Below are 14,767 nucleotides of genomic sequence, written 5' to 3' on the forward strand. Positions count from 1 at the left end.
GCCAGAAACAGCTTCGACCATGCTTAGCATGGCCCACAGCCCCCATAGCGCTGGCTCCAGAGCTGGCTGGAGGAAGAGGAGGAGAAGCAGCCCCCATAGGTAAGGGAGCCCTGCAGGCCCCTGGGGCGGTCCAGCCCCAGTGGGGATGAGCTGCCCACGATGCTCTCCTGAGGACAGGAGCTGAGGATGGGGCCCGGAAAGGTGATGACCACAGGTGGTGGGTAGACCACGGCACGGGAGTCTCCGCAGGAGGTGACACAGGGCTGGTTCCAGGCATTGGCGATAGGCTGCGGGCAGGTCACCTCGCAGGGTGGGGAGCAGCGGGAGCTGAGCTGCTGCCTGGAGAAGGACATCCTTTGGGCAGAGAGGAGAACCTGCAACACACCGGGGACCCTGAGTCAACCTTCTGCTCATGAGCTGCTACAGAGACCACCCTGCTCTGCCTTGCCAGCAGCAGGGAGGGCTCAGAATGTGCTGCCTGGAGCTGCTCTGCTAATGCTTAGGTGCTTTTCTTCTCTCTCACTTTCCCCTTCTTTCCCCTCTTTTCTCTCTCCCAAGCAGCTCCTCCATGCTCTCCCAGGTTTTCTGCACACTGTGTGCTGCCCAAGCCAGCTGAAAAGCTATGCTGAGGTACACCAGTCAGTTCACTCTCCAGAGTGAAAGAACTTGGACTGAACCCCATATTGGCTGAATCTTCCGACTTGTAGCTGCTACAGTGGAGCTTGGACAGATCTGAAGCTGCCCTGTTTACCAATGAGAATATCAGTGAAAAAGGTCTTCATGCATATCTGGTTAAAGTTCAGGCTATCTGCGCCTAAAGATAATATTTATAAAGAAGGGATCAGACTTACTCAGATCAACGAAGAAGAGAAGTGAGGACCTGTGATCTGAGGACTTCTGAGCCAGATGCCCTTATATACCATCTCCTTGTTTGCCTGGAGGGGATTGAGACATCCTTCATGTTTCAGGTTATTAAAACACATGAAGACACATCACTCCCCACGCTTCTATGACTGTTTTATTCATCTTTGGACAATTATCAGTTTCTTCCAACACCCTCTTCTTTCTTCCTTAAACCTTTAGAAGCAGTTTCACTTCCTGCAGCATTTTGCTGATTTTACCAATGTGATGAAAGTGTTGGAAAACTACTTTGCTTGAGCAATTGATTCACATAGTCAGCATTTTTCAAGTCCTCTGCAGTATCACAGGTAGTGCAATGCATGTGGGCTGATTTGCTTTTCTAAACCCCTGCTGATACTGAGTTGAAGCACTGTAGAGCTTATGCTTGGAATAAAGGCTGAAGATACACTGCATCTGCTTTGTTCCTTATCCCAGCTCCACACTTCAGGTCTGATACAGCACACTAAAGCATAGAGGTGATTTGTTTCATGAACTCTTACAGACCCCTGCACTTTCTTTTGCCTCTGAACAGAAAACCACAACTACACATTCTGTCCCTCTGAAGTCTTTGCACCACAGCCCCAGTAGACATAGGCCAGCGCATCCTCCTGGCTGCAGTGATACTATGTCCCTGTGCCTGATGTGAAGAAAATCCTTCAATAACTATTAAAATGGTGTTTTGTTTGTTTCTTTGTTTTACTTAGACGAAAATAGAACAGAGTGAGACAATACTTTAAAGCCGCACGGGGGAGAAGGATGTTTTATTGTGTGCTACAGGCCACCTGAGGTTGAGATCTACCACCATGTGCTTCTTTTTGTCCCTAAGCAGAGACCCTACTGCAAAAGCAGACCCCAGGGGCCCTGGCTGAAATCAGGGGGAGCTGAACAAAAAACTTTAACTCTGCTGGGAGATGATTGCGATGTCCCACCTTGCTTGGGTGTTTGCAATGTTCTCAGTGGTTCAGTGCCTCGACACTGACCTGCACCAGCATAGGAAAGGGATTAGAAGTCTTCATATTCCCAAAGGAAATTTAATAAACGTCCCCAAGAAGGTAACAGTATCTGGAGTTAAAATATTGTAATGAACTTTGAGTACAAAATCAACTTAGAAAACAGAAACTTCAGTATCTGTAAGGAAAACAAGCAATAAACAGACATCCCACAAACCTGGGGAAGTCACCTGAATGATTTCTAAGAAGGAAGAACCTAAGAGACATTGAGGATAGTGTGGGCTGGGTAATACTTGTTAACAGTGAGGAAACTGTTTGCCTGGGTGAGGAGTTGAGGCGTGACATGTAATCTGCTTGTTTGGGAACTACTTAAGATCTTGTTCATGAGGTGTCATAGACCAGCAAGCAGCCCAAGAAACAGTATAAAAAGGGCTCACAGCACCGACAGTGTCAGTCGGCTGCTCTTTGCTTCTCCTCTTTGGTGTCTTGAGTAAGTTTGATCCCACTTAATCTTTCTGGGTTAGTGTTGCACTTGAGTAGTTTCATCTCTTTCAGAAATAACTGTGCTTGTTTTTCTTATGCCTCTTTTTCATCAAAAATGCACTTCTTCTGCAGGCTTTGGTAGATGTAGTGGGTTTTGCTGCAAAACTTGCTAATGGGCGATCTCCAGCTTGTTTGTCACTTTGAGGGTGGCCAGATTGGGAAACTTTCAGTGTGTGGAAAGCCTGGGAGAGCATGGAGGAGCTGCTTCGGAGGAAAAAAGGAGAGCAGGGAAGGGGAAAGTGAGAGAGAAACAAGGGACTTAAGCATTAGCAGAGCAGCTCCAGGCAGCACATTCTGAGCCCTCCCTGCTGCTGGCAAGGCAGAGCAGGGTGGTCTCTGTAGCAGCTCATGAGCAGAAGGTTGACTCAGGGTCCCCGGTGTGTTGCAGGTTCTCCTCTCTGCCCAAAGGATGTCCTTCTCCAGGCAGCAGCTCAGCTCCCGCTGCTCCCCACCCTGCGAGGTGACCTGCCCGCAGCCTATCGCCAACGCCTGGAACCAGCCCTGTGTCACCTCCTGCGGAGACTCCCGTGCCGTGGTCTACCCACCACCTGTGGTCATCACCTTTCCGGGCCCCATCCTCAGCTCCTGTCCTCAGGAGAGCATCGTGGGCAGCTCATCCCCACTGGGGCTGGACCGCCCCAGGGGCCTGCAGGGCTCCCTTATCTATGGGGGCTGCTTCTCCTCCTCTTCCTCCAGCCAGCTCTGGAGCCAGCGCTATGGGGGCTGTGGGCCATGCTAAGCATGGTCGAAGCTGTTTCTGGCAGGAGAAGCAGTAGAGGAGCTGACAGCGAGACCTGAATGTGCAACTGATCTAAGGAGCTCTCCAAAGTCTTGGGCACCCACAGCTCCCAAGTAATCCATTGGGTCCTGTGGGTGCTTCTTAGCACTCATGGGAACTGCTCATCTGCTCGTCTTTCTTATGCTCTGTTTTATTGTGATGTTGTTGCTGTAAATCTGCACTGATTTATCAAAATATTCATTTTCCATTCTGACAGTATGGGTGAGAAAGTGGGTCATTTTGTGCTTTAGCCTGTCTGTGAACACATGCTTTTTTCTGGTTTCATGTTAAACCTCAAAGATGTGACAAAATTTATATCAGGGAAGTTTCTTTTCCATGTGTTGGGGTTTTGACTGCTACAGCTGAACCCAGGACAGTTTGTTACTGATGTAAATGTCATTTCTTGCTCCTAATAAAAATCATGCTGCATCCTAATAGTCGTATTCTGGTTTTGGTTTATTCCAGCCTTTCTTCACACCTCCCTCCCTAACATACATTTATTAGCTGATTTATCAGATGATTATAAATGTACCCACACTGAAAAGGCCAGGATATATCCTGTGCATAATTTCTCCTTCCCAGCAGCTGGAACTAAAATCAGCATCTTACATGGCTTATGTTATCATAAATATGCCTTTACACTGGGAAGTATTTTTGCTTCAGGACTCAGTTAATGAATACGTATGCAGAGTGTTATTATTAGGGCTAGAATATGCATATATTTGACATAGATAGATTTATGTATTCAAATAAATATGCTCACTTGCATCCTCACTTCATATCTGTGTTTTCACTGTACACCAAGAGCTGGCTGAACTTTGCACACTGTGTTTGGAGAAGATTCCAGTCATGTCTTTTGGGCGCATGGAAATCCTGCCTCAGGAGGTCCTACAGGTTCATCAGTAATTTGATCCACAATCTTCAGACAAGTTATGGGTACACCAACACTTCAGCTCAGAGACATGAATTCATCCTGTCTAGAGGTGTCTGAGATAAGTCTGATTTACTCAGCTTGAGTCATGCCCTCATCTAAGCCACAAGAGCGCAGTGCTGAGTCTTGCGTTATCCCTGTGAATATTTATTTTATGTTCCCAGCTTTGGGGCCATTCCAGCAACAGTTCAATGGGTCCACATTAGCAGCAGTCATGCTTTTTGACTTGAAGTCTAGTCAGACCAAGGCATGAATATTATTTTTTAAGTACTTAGAAATACTGTTCTTCAAATGGAATGTGCTATGAATGCCTCTTTGTTGGCAGTTACCCCTTTTTATTGCATTCTCCTTCTGGCTCATCCACCCAGGTTGGACCACAGGGTCCTGGTTGGATCCACAGCGTCTTGAGCAACCTGGTCCAGTGTGCAGGTGCCCCTGGCCATGGCAGGGGGTATGGAACTAGATGATCTTAAGGTCCTGTCCAACCCTAACTGTTCTATGATTCTATGTTTTGAATGCTTCTGTACAACTATTAAAAAACTGTACAGAGGAGGCTCTTGGTGATAAGGTTTAGTGGTGAACTTGGCAGTGCTAGGGCAATGGTTGGACTTGGTGATATTAAAGGTCTTTTCCAACCTTGGTGATTCTGTAATTCTATCTGGATGCCACTATGTGTAAACGTACTAAAGCAAAGCATGTGGCTGTAACCCTGAAAATTGTGAGTCAAAAGAAGCAGTCAGGGGTGTCAGCAATACCAATACTAGTACGTAGCTCCCTTTGCCCTTTCAGGAGGGCAGGATGGTTGGAAGAGGGACACATCTCCAAGAATTATGTGATTCATTGTAGGTATCTGTGATCACTGTCCTCACCTGCTGCCAGACAAAGTGAAACCAGGTGTGGTTTGGGCAGGAGGAATAGACCATGTTTCTTGTTTATGTGAATCCTCTACCATAAACTGTCAGTGACTTCAAAGGGTGTTTCCACAGGCATTGCCAGGAAACCAAGCTGAGTGAAACCTCAAGGTGGCCCTGGAGGAGGCTTCCTCTTCTTTCTTTCCATGGGTCATCTGTACAGCATTGCACTGCAGTATTGCTAACAGTGACCAAATGTTGATGGGCAAACAAATAAAATCAACATTTTAGAACAGAAATCTTGAGGTTACTCGAAACCAGGCATTCAACTTTAAATTCTGTAGAGGGGCTGGATTTTAGAGTGGAAGAACTCGTCTTCAGGAGGTTAGAAAAGTGTTTGCAAATTATGTCAACTTGGCTATACAGAATGGTGAGACTGGAAATAGTTTTATCAGTAAATAACTGAAGAACTGAAGACAGGGCGCTGGATCTGAGGAATAAATCTGCTGAAGTAAGCAGCTAATCTCCTGCATCAGCTGAAGCTGCACTTTGAGATTTCAGCCCAAGGTTTTTATAGGGTGATACATGGCTTCATTCCCTGACCAGTTTCAGCCCAAACCATGAATTGTTCATCACTCAGGAGCCCTGAGGACTTTAGCAATGGTCCCATGGGGACCCTGACAATGAAAGCTGGACTTGAATTTCTCATTCTCCTGTTCCCCATGCCAGGGTTGGATAACAGCAGCTCCCTGCTTATGGGTTACTCCAACTGTACTGTTAAAGCTTGAAGTGGGACATGTGCTTTGTGTTTATTTCTTGGCCAGGAGGATGGGAACAAATGATTCCCATTTCCAAACTCAGTAGGAAGGTGTCTGTGGAGTGTAATGCGTCTCGTGTCAGAGTCATAGGAATTAATGTGCGTGGGTATGATGGGATATAGTTGCATAATGCCCCCTCTCTGGAGTATGACTTGGAAAAGTGGGGTAGTATCTCAGGTATGTCAGCATATTTTGTTTATGGATAAACTTCTGAGCAATCTTTGCCCCATGAAGCAATCAGAGAAATAGGAAAAAGCAACAAAAGAAACAAAATTGCTCTGCCAGTGTAATGACAAGAATGCAATAGTAATCACCACCACTGAGCAAAATAATTGCGTTATCTGGGGCAGTTACAGGTGGGGTGAATTTTTGTTTGATAATACATTAGGACATCATCCATGAAGAATGTTTCATATCCTCCTGATTGCCTAAGAAAAGGAATAAAAGCGCTCCCCGTTCTGGGCTGCTACAACCATTTCTCCTGACTTGCTCTTTGCTGCGAAGAGGTAAGCTGAGCCTGATTCTATTGCAATGCTGCTGTGACAATGCAGGATTTTAACTGAAAACAAGCTGATCCTTAGAAATGTGTGAAATAGTTGAAGCTTTCTTTCAGAAAGAACTGTTTCCTATTTATTCAGTGGCAGGCTGTAAAAAGGCAGGAGCTTTCAGAGCAGTTGACAGTTTGGGATATGCAAACTTCTTTATAGTGAGATTTAGTGAATTCTGAATTCCTGACCATCCTACCTTTTATGACTTTGTTCAACTTGTAATGCTGACTACCAAGAAAAGTTAACTCTGAGTCTCAGACTGAACTAGGAAGCCAGCATTAGCAATAGTGTTTTATCCTGTTCTTTGCAACTATTTTTGAATGAATTTGAAGCCTGTTATATATTACACTATACACTTGTTATGGTCAAGACTTTATTCCTTTTCTTTATTCCCAACCTTTCACTATATGGGTTTTAGTAAGGTAAGACAGAGATCAAAAGGAGCTGCAAATTGATTTTATGAGTGATCAAGTGATTAAAGAAAAGGACTCCCCAGAATTACACACAGCTGCTAGTTTTGCCACAGCCATCTGTCACCTCAGTCATCTTTAGCAGGACAGCTGGGACCACATTTACAGGAGCCCTGGTTATACTGGAAAGCTCACTGATACTACATTCTTACCCAAACATGGGATATTCTGCCAAGCAAATTCTCTTTATGAGCAATTCAGGGATGTGGCTGCTGCTCATTTTATCTGTGCAAAGAACATGCAGGATAGCCCTGATGCCAGCTGCAGCATCTGAAAGTTTGGGGAATAACACTGTAACAACCAGGCTTGCCTGAATTTTAACTCAGTCTCTCCAGTTACTTCACCAAACTGCCCTGGGCAATGCATTCATTTCTCAGCCTGTTACCTCTTCCGTAAAGCTGGAATAACAATGGTTGCTTCATACAATTGTAGTGATTACAGGAGATGCAGAACCAGCACAGGATGTTACTATAGAAGTGCTAGCCAAAGTTTCTGTTCTTTTCTGCAGCTGTTTATAAAATAAATGGTCAATGTCACAGGAAGTCAGATTCAAAAGGGAACGGTGGAAAGGAGAAATGGTAAAGAACAGGGGGATAGCTCAAGCTCAAACATGCAATTTCTTCGTTTGATAATGATATTTTTATACATTAACTTGGCTCCACAATGAGGAGTCAAAATAAATAGGGATTGTTCTAGGGGAAAGGAGGAGAGCATGAGAAGAGGAAAGGGATATGGTTGCTAAGAAAAAAGTGAATTCTTCAGCCTCCTTCTGGTCTTTTTGCTGTCTTGTATTCTTTCTCTTCCAAACACAGTCTCCATTCCACTGATATCTGAGCTCTCAGTCTTGTGTTGCCTTGGTGTTGTGTTTCAGATTTGTCTCCACTCCCTGAAGATGTCTTCCTATAGACAGATGATCAGCTCCCGCTGCCTTGCACCCTGCGAAGTGACCTGCCCACAGCCAATTGCAAATGCCTGGTGCCAGCCCTGTGTCACCTCCTGTGGTGATTCGAGAGCTGTGATCTACCCACCCCCTGTGGTCATGACGTTCCCAGGACCCATTCTCAGCTCCTGCCCTCAGGAGAGCATAGTGGGCAGCTCAGCACCATCCAGCACTGGGAGCTTCTTTGGATCCATAAGTTCTCTGGGTCACAGTGGCTCCTATGGCTCTAGGAGCTTATACAATTATGGGAGATCATACTCTTCCTATGGATCCAGTGGTTATGGTTTTGGGAGCTGCAGACCATGTTAAATGTGTAGTGAAGAAGGAGCAATCACCCAACGCAGTGGAAGATGTGCCTCCACAACTCCTGTTACCCCCATTGCTTTCCTGGAGCATGAACTGTGCATCGCTAAAAATCACTCTTACATGTTATTCTCAAGCTTATGATTTAATTTCATTTTCTGACTGTTCTTTCCAGTGGCTCCTGACAACAATGACCTCAAATTAGTTATATCAATGATCTTTGGCTGGTTGAAAGTGGGATGAGATTGTGTAAGTCTTTCTATGCTATGAAAAAGAAAGAGTAATGTATGCGGAATGCATAGCCCTGGAGCAGTTCTTTACTTGCAGCATTTAATGAGACCCTGGCAATATTTTCCCTGTGTTTTTTATTCTTAGGAAGATATTTGCTTCTTACATTCTCATTAAATTATTGTGCATCAAAATTCTGAGCTTTCTTGTTGTGTTTTGTTGCCCCCTTCCACCCCCCTCCACCCCTCCAATTTGCTCTTTACATACCATTCTGGGTGAGCATCACCCTCTATAGTGAAACATGAGTGTTTGCCTTCTTTCAGTGCCTAAAGTTGGAAGGTGACCAAGCCCTTTAAGCAGGAATGAGCGTAATAACTGCCTTCACAAAAATAATTTCACGCTGGATAAACATGTTTTGTAACCCTTACAACTAAGTTTGAAACTTCCTCCAGCACAGGTGTGGTTACAGTGTGTGTCTCCTACATGCTAGCAAAGAAAGTTACACACACGAGCAACTTTGAAGATCCATGTGTCTCACTGTTTGCCTGAGGCTCCAGTTTAATTATGTTCCCATACATAGGTTTTAAGATAGTTTTTGTTGTTTAAAAATAGGATGTAACTATCCATGGGTAAAACTTTCCTTTGAATAGCCATCGGGAATTTTTAACAGAATGGCAAATCTTTGCCAAAATTCTATGAGTTCTTTGAACTTTCCCACTAATACCTTTAAATACTTGTCAACCCCAGTTAAAATAAGGAAAAGATTTATTCTTTAACCTTCCCTGCAGAACAACACATACCATTCAGACAAAAAAATATTTTCCATCTCAGGAACTTTACACATGAATTTTGGCCTTCTCACAAGTGGCTGTGGAATCATAGAAATGGAATCATCGACTGGTTTGGGTTGGAAAGGACCTTAATATCCAGTTCAAACCCCCCTGCCATGGGCAGGGACACCTCACACTAGCCCATGCTGCCCAAGGCTCTGTCCAACATGACTTTGAACACTGCCAGGGATGGAACATGAACTAGTTGACCAAGGAAGTTTGTTGTTGCAGTGCCTCACCAGGATGGACCATACATCAGACGTTACTCAGCACTTCTACTTTTCCCTGTGTGAAGCAGCTCTTCCTAGGAGTACCAGCAATGCACTGACAAACTTCACAAGGCTTGAGCAGGCTAATTCCAGGCAAACCCTGCCTCACACTCCAGAAATCTGTTCAGACAGGATCAAGAATGTGGCAATAACTTCAAAGGATTTGGAGGTGTGACTTCACTTATAAAATGAGCTGAAAGGATATGAGGCTCCTATGAGGTAGCCAGACCACACCTCTTTCTTGTTAGGATGTGTCTGAAGGCTTTGCTTTGTTTTCATGCTTCCTGTCCCCAATGCACTGCATGATTATTCTTGGAGTCACAAGGATGCTATAAAAAAAAACAGTACTTATTTGTACCAGTATGCAGAGTGCTAAAGCTACCAGTTCAGGTATTTTCAAGACACATTACCATGATGCTGATCACTGCAGAAGTCCTTGTTTCAGGACTTTTGTTTTCATCCCACGCAGTAGAATTACATTGATACTTTTCTCAGCCCACCTTGCTAAGAAGATGCTCTGGACTTGCAATAGCAGCTGGTTTATCATGCTGGGGTGAAAAGGTGCAGTCAAACATCCTTTCATGTGGATGTTGTCAGCATACATGGATGAAGCTGCTCTGCCTATGTACTGGTTATACAACAGAAAAGGCAGATGTGGGAGTTGAAGGTTAGAGCCCAGATTAAAAATAAATCACCATAACACGTACTGATTAATTGATGGACTTTACTGACTTTGAATTGTTGAAGACATAGTAATTCACACCACCTTTATTTGCCAGTCTGAATTTGCATGTTATGACAACAGACCAGAGAAAACACTAAAGGACATCTCTTTAACTGCCTTCCATTGTACAGGTCCTGACAGCCAGCAATCTGATACTTCCCAAATACACACCAGGCTGAACTTGGATTACGCTTTCATCTAAGTGAAATACAGATGAGCACAGCAGAAGGTGAGTGATTTCACCGTCAGTACCAAAGCGTCTCAAGTCACACCACATGAAGATGTAAGATGGGAGGAATGCCAGCTGCTATTTATCATCATGATCTGGAAGCAGTCTTGAGATCTTGACAGTTTGCTGGCCACTGCAACATGGGGATCATACTCGGCTGTGAGGTTTCCTGCAATTCTTGGTCAATCATGTGAAGTCCAGGCTGTTGATAGCACCAGCAACTCTTGTTCCTACTGCAAGTGAAACAAGTAATTACCAAGAACAGAAAGCAACAATAAATGAAATCACACTGTCTCATCTTGAACTATAGAGGTCACTACACTCTCTCTTCTCTTGTCTAAGTGTGCTCTGAACATGTGCTTGTATCTTAGTACAAGGTAACACTATTGTTAAATGAGATGCAATCAGAAGTTGCTTCATAAAGATGATGTAAACACAGCCTGAAGTATATGTCCTCCCCACGCACTAAATTACATTTTAAGACAGATATCTGTTGGAGCTAAGCCTTTCATGTTTGATTTAAATAGGTGGATTCACTAAATATTTAATCATTACTAGAGCCTAATGGTTTTTTATGTGGTTCAGGCTGACACCACTGGTAAATAGCCTGCAGGCACAATGGCCTAATATAACAGATTCAGAAATATGCCAGAAATAAACTGAATGACAGCTTCCTTCCAGGGTTTGATTCTGGAGGAATTAGTAAAGTGACTACTTGCATTCAACCTTTTTACCAGCTTTGCAGTTGGAGGATCTGAACTTGAATGTTTCGGATGTTTTAAATAAAATGCTCTGCCCGAGAAACTGAAAGAAATTAATCTTTTCTTGTTCCCCCCCCCCCCCCCCCAAGCTTATTCTCCCCTTTTACTTGGAAAACAAATTATATAAACCCCATGTCTTGAAGGTCAGTGTTTTTAGAAGTGTTCAAGGCCAGTTTAGATGGGGCTTTGAGCAATCTGATCTAGTGAAAAGATATCCCTGCTCATGGCAAACGAGTTGGACTAGGTGACCTATAAAGGTCCTTTCCGGTCCAAACTGTTCCTTGATTCAATGATTCTATGATCTGTTAAATGTCGTATGTCCTGTAATTTACTGGCCATGCCGTGCACCATTTTTCAGCTAAAATAAGCAGAACTCCTTGAAAACGTGAATAAGAATGAAAAGCAAACCTGAAGCTAACCAGTGGAATAGAAAACTGGAAACAGAGACCGTGTGGTTGTTAGATGGAGATACGGGAGAGAGCAATTCATTTCTGGGCTTTGTCAAGTGATTTCTTTGTCACCTGGGGAAAATATTTACTAATGGTTTTATTAGTATAGAAAACACAGACTTTAATCTCTGTATAAACGATGCTAACGATGCTTGCTTTTTGTTTGTCTATTTACTCTGAAAACTCTTGAGGGATGTGATTCTTTGTTTACACAGCGCTCAACGCCTCATTTGCAGCTCCATTACAATTTGAATTGGCTGTATAACCAGAAGCTAAAGCACTGAGTCTCTGCTGCTCCTGACATTTAACGTACTACAGTTATTTCTTACAGGGAACAGGGATTATTCCTCTCTTTTACTGGGGTGAAAACACTGCTTGGGATGTCTGCAACACTGAGCAGTATCAGTGCTGTAGGTTAAGCTTTGTGTCTGTGAATTTATAGGTGCAAATTTACATTTGGAAAGTGCTTTGCTGAGCACCACGCTGGTGGCATTTGGTTAAGCTGAGTTTAACATGGAAACCTACAATTAGCATAGAATCATAGAGTCACAGGATGGTTTGGGTTGGAAGGGACCTTAAAGCTCACCCAGTTCCAACCTCCTGTCACTAGACCAGGTTGCTTCAGCCTGGCGTTGAACACTGCCAGGGATGGGGCAGCCATGTGTTTCTCTGGGCAGCCAGTGCCGGTGTCTCAACCACCATCCAATTCTCTAGATGTTCCTGGGAAGACCCCACTGAAATAATGTTTAAATAATATTAAAGGAGCTAAGATACTTTGTTATTTTAAACTTTACACATCTTCAAAAGATGGAAAGATCCTGCTCAAGTGTGTCATTATGGAAACATTTGTGATACTGTGTAAGTTCAGTCTGTGCTAGAAGGTTCTGCAGTAAAAATGCCCACTTAGCAGCTTGGTCCTGCCCATGGGAAGATGTTACCTAAGACATGCTGCAGATAAATGGAGAAGAGGAAACCAGAAGGCTGCCATGTGATGCAACACAATTTTAATGATCAAGAAATGCCTAGATTTGCAAAGCAAGATACCACAGAATATGAAAAATCTGTTTCCAGACTATTTCAGAGAATGTTCAACAAATGTCCTGTTCAGAGATACTGCTTTTCTCAGCTGGCTTTCTTTGGTCTGTTGTGCATCTACTGATGAAGATACACATCATTGTGAGTGATGTCCATATGGAATAAGCTGCCCACGATGGTTAAAAAAAAAAAAAAAGGGAAAGCTGAAACAGGTGACAGTAGCAAAGAAAAAACTAGAAATGGAAGGTTAAACAAAACGTAGAAGAAAGATCACAAATGCAAAGTGGCAATAGCTCCATTGCAGGGCTGCAGAAATGCTGAACCCCCATCCTCATTGCTCTGCATTTGGGTCTTCATATCCCTCTTCTGAGACCTTTCTGCTGCCTTTAGCAGGGCCCACAGCTGTTGCGGAGGAAGCGGCTGTACCGGCGGGAGGAGAATGGGCTGCAGAACCCACTGCTGAGTGTGGAGAGGGCAGAACTCCCATATCCATACTGGACTCCATATCCAAGAGAGCCCCCATAAAGGCTTCCAGCACCATAGAGGCCTCCCAGCCCCAGGTTGTTCCCAAAGGCGGGTGCTCCGGAGGAGCCCACCACGGCTTGCTGGGGGAAGGAGCTGAGGATGGGGCCAGGGAAGGTGACGACAACAGGGGGTGGCTGGATCACAGCAGTGGAGTCAGGGCACTGGCGGACACAGGGCTCATTGCAGCTGTTAGCGATGGGCTGGGGGCAGGCAATGTTGCTGCTGGTGGGGCACAAATCGTAGCAAGACATTTCTTTGCAGGGATGAAGGTGATCCTGAAACACAGAACACAGAGCTGAGTCAAAACAAAGCACAAGATCTACTGGAACAACAGGTCAAGTGCTCAGTTGTTGAAGAACAGGCAAAATGATTATCAGATGCATGAGAAAAACTGATGCCTGTTCACAAACTTCCCAGTCAATCAACTTCACTCTTCCCCATCCAGTAATCCCAGCACTTGTCAGATCTGCCAAGCCTTCTGAAACTGCTGCTTCTTTTCTTTTCTTAATTGCTGCTTCCTCCCAGAGGAGAAGAATGTTGGCAGCACAGTTTTTACTAAAACACCACCAGTTCTCCCTAGTGAATGTGGGTTGAAAGCCAGGAGGTGCAGGAGCTACAACAGAACTCCTCTTTGCACTGAATGGGACAGAAGCAGGTTTTACCTTTGGAGAGATGGGGTGGAGTTAAAAACCCAGCGCTGCTTTAACCATACATTTCCTTCTCCTTTGAAGATCCCTGCTTCTTATCAAGCTCTTTGGGGTAACATATTTTTCAATTGTTCTCCTTTAGGTCTCAGTTCTCTTAATATTTATGATCCCTCTGGTAAACCCCCTCAAAGCATTTGAGCCTTAGGATAGATTCATAGGCTTGCTTAAATAAGTAAATGTAACCTATAAAATATTTCTATCCAAATATTTCTTGACATAGCTGTGTAATTTCATAGAGTGTGAAACAGGTTGGTACAATGTAAGAAGATATTTTCCTTCATCAGATAAAAACACAGTTTGCGAACTACCATTTCAGCTAAATATCTGATCACAAAAGGTTGTGACTTAGCACTTTTTTAATTAAAAAAGAGGAAATACTACTTTGTTCACTGAATTAGACCATTGTTCTCCTTCCTTTAGTATTGTCTCTGGTGAAAATAATAAAGGTTTAAAATAAGTAGGATTTATGGATACCTATCCATAAATATATATATACAAGTCAGGAATATTTTATAATTTAATTCCCATTTAGATAACACTCCTTCTTCAGCTGGATTATTGAACAGTTTAGGATATGGTCTTTCTTATTCAGTCATTAACTGGAACGATATAGGAGAATTCTGCATTTTAAAGGTCATGCCATCCCACATTTTAAATGTGCTGAGAGTACAAGAATGCCCAAATTTGAATTACATTGGAATAAATGTTTCAAACCCTAGAATTGACTCCTAAAGCCTACTAGTAACACAATTTGCCAAAAAAAAACCAAACCAAACCAACACCCCCCCAAAAAAAGAAAAAAAACCCAACAACAAAAAATCAACCAAACAAAAAAACAATCCCAGAGAGACAGAAAAAGAGAATCAAAAATAGTCCTAATAGTCTAATGTAATGGTAGTGAAAAGTAATCTAAGCTCCAGAAAAGGCATTCTGGCATTTAGAAAGAAATGTAATCACATCGGACTTACCTGATGTAGA

General features: G+C 43.5%; 2 protein-coding genes across 2 annotated transcripts; one reads left to right on the forward strand and one right to left on the reverse strand.

Annotated features, from left to right (window-relative positions):
• Nucleotides 1–6,198: 6,198 nt before the first annotated feature.
• Nucleotides 6,199–8,520, forward strand: LOC136004077 (scale keratin-like). The gene is made up of 2 exons (XM_065660200.1): nt 6,199–6,277; nt 7,661–8,520. Exon 2 carries the CDS (start codon nt 7,682–7,684, stop codon nt 8,036–8,038), a length of 357 nt encoding a protein of 118 aa, XP_065516272.1. The 5' UTR covers nt 6,199–6,277; nt 7,661–7,681; the 3' UTR covers nt 8,039–8,520.
• A 4,423-nt stretch (nt 8,521–12,943) lies between these two features.
• LOC136004079 (scale keratin-like) lies at nt 12,944–13,333 on the reverse strand. The gene has a single exon (XM_065660201.1). The coding sequence runs from the start codon at nt 13,331–13,333 to the stop codon at nt 12,944–12,946; it is 390 nt and encodes a 129-aa protein (XP_065516273.1).
• Nucleotides 13,334–14,767: the final 1,434 nt, after the last annotated feature.

This window comes from Lathamus discolor, chromosome 24 (assembly GCF_037157495.1).
Source record: "Lathamus discolor isolate bLatDis1 chromosome 24, bLatDis1.hap1, whole genome shotgun sequence".
In the NCBI taxonomy this organism is placed as follows: Eukaryota; Metazoa; Chordata; class Aves; order Psittaciformes; family Psittacidae; genus Lathamus; species Lathamus discolor.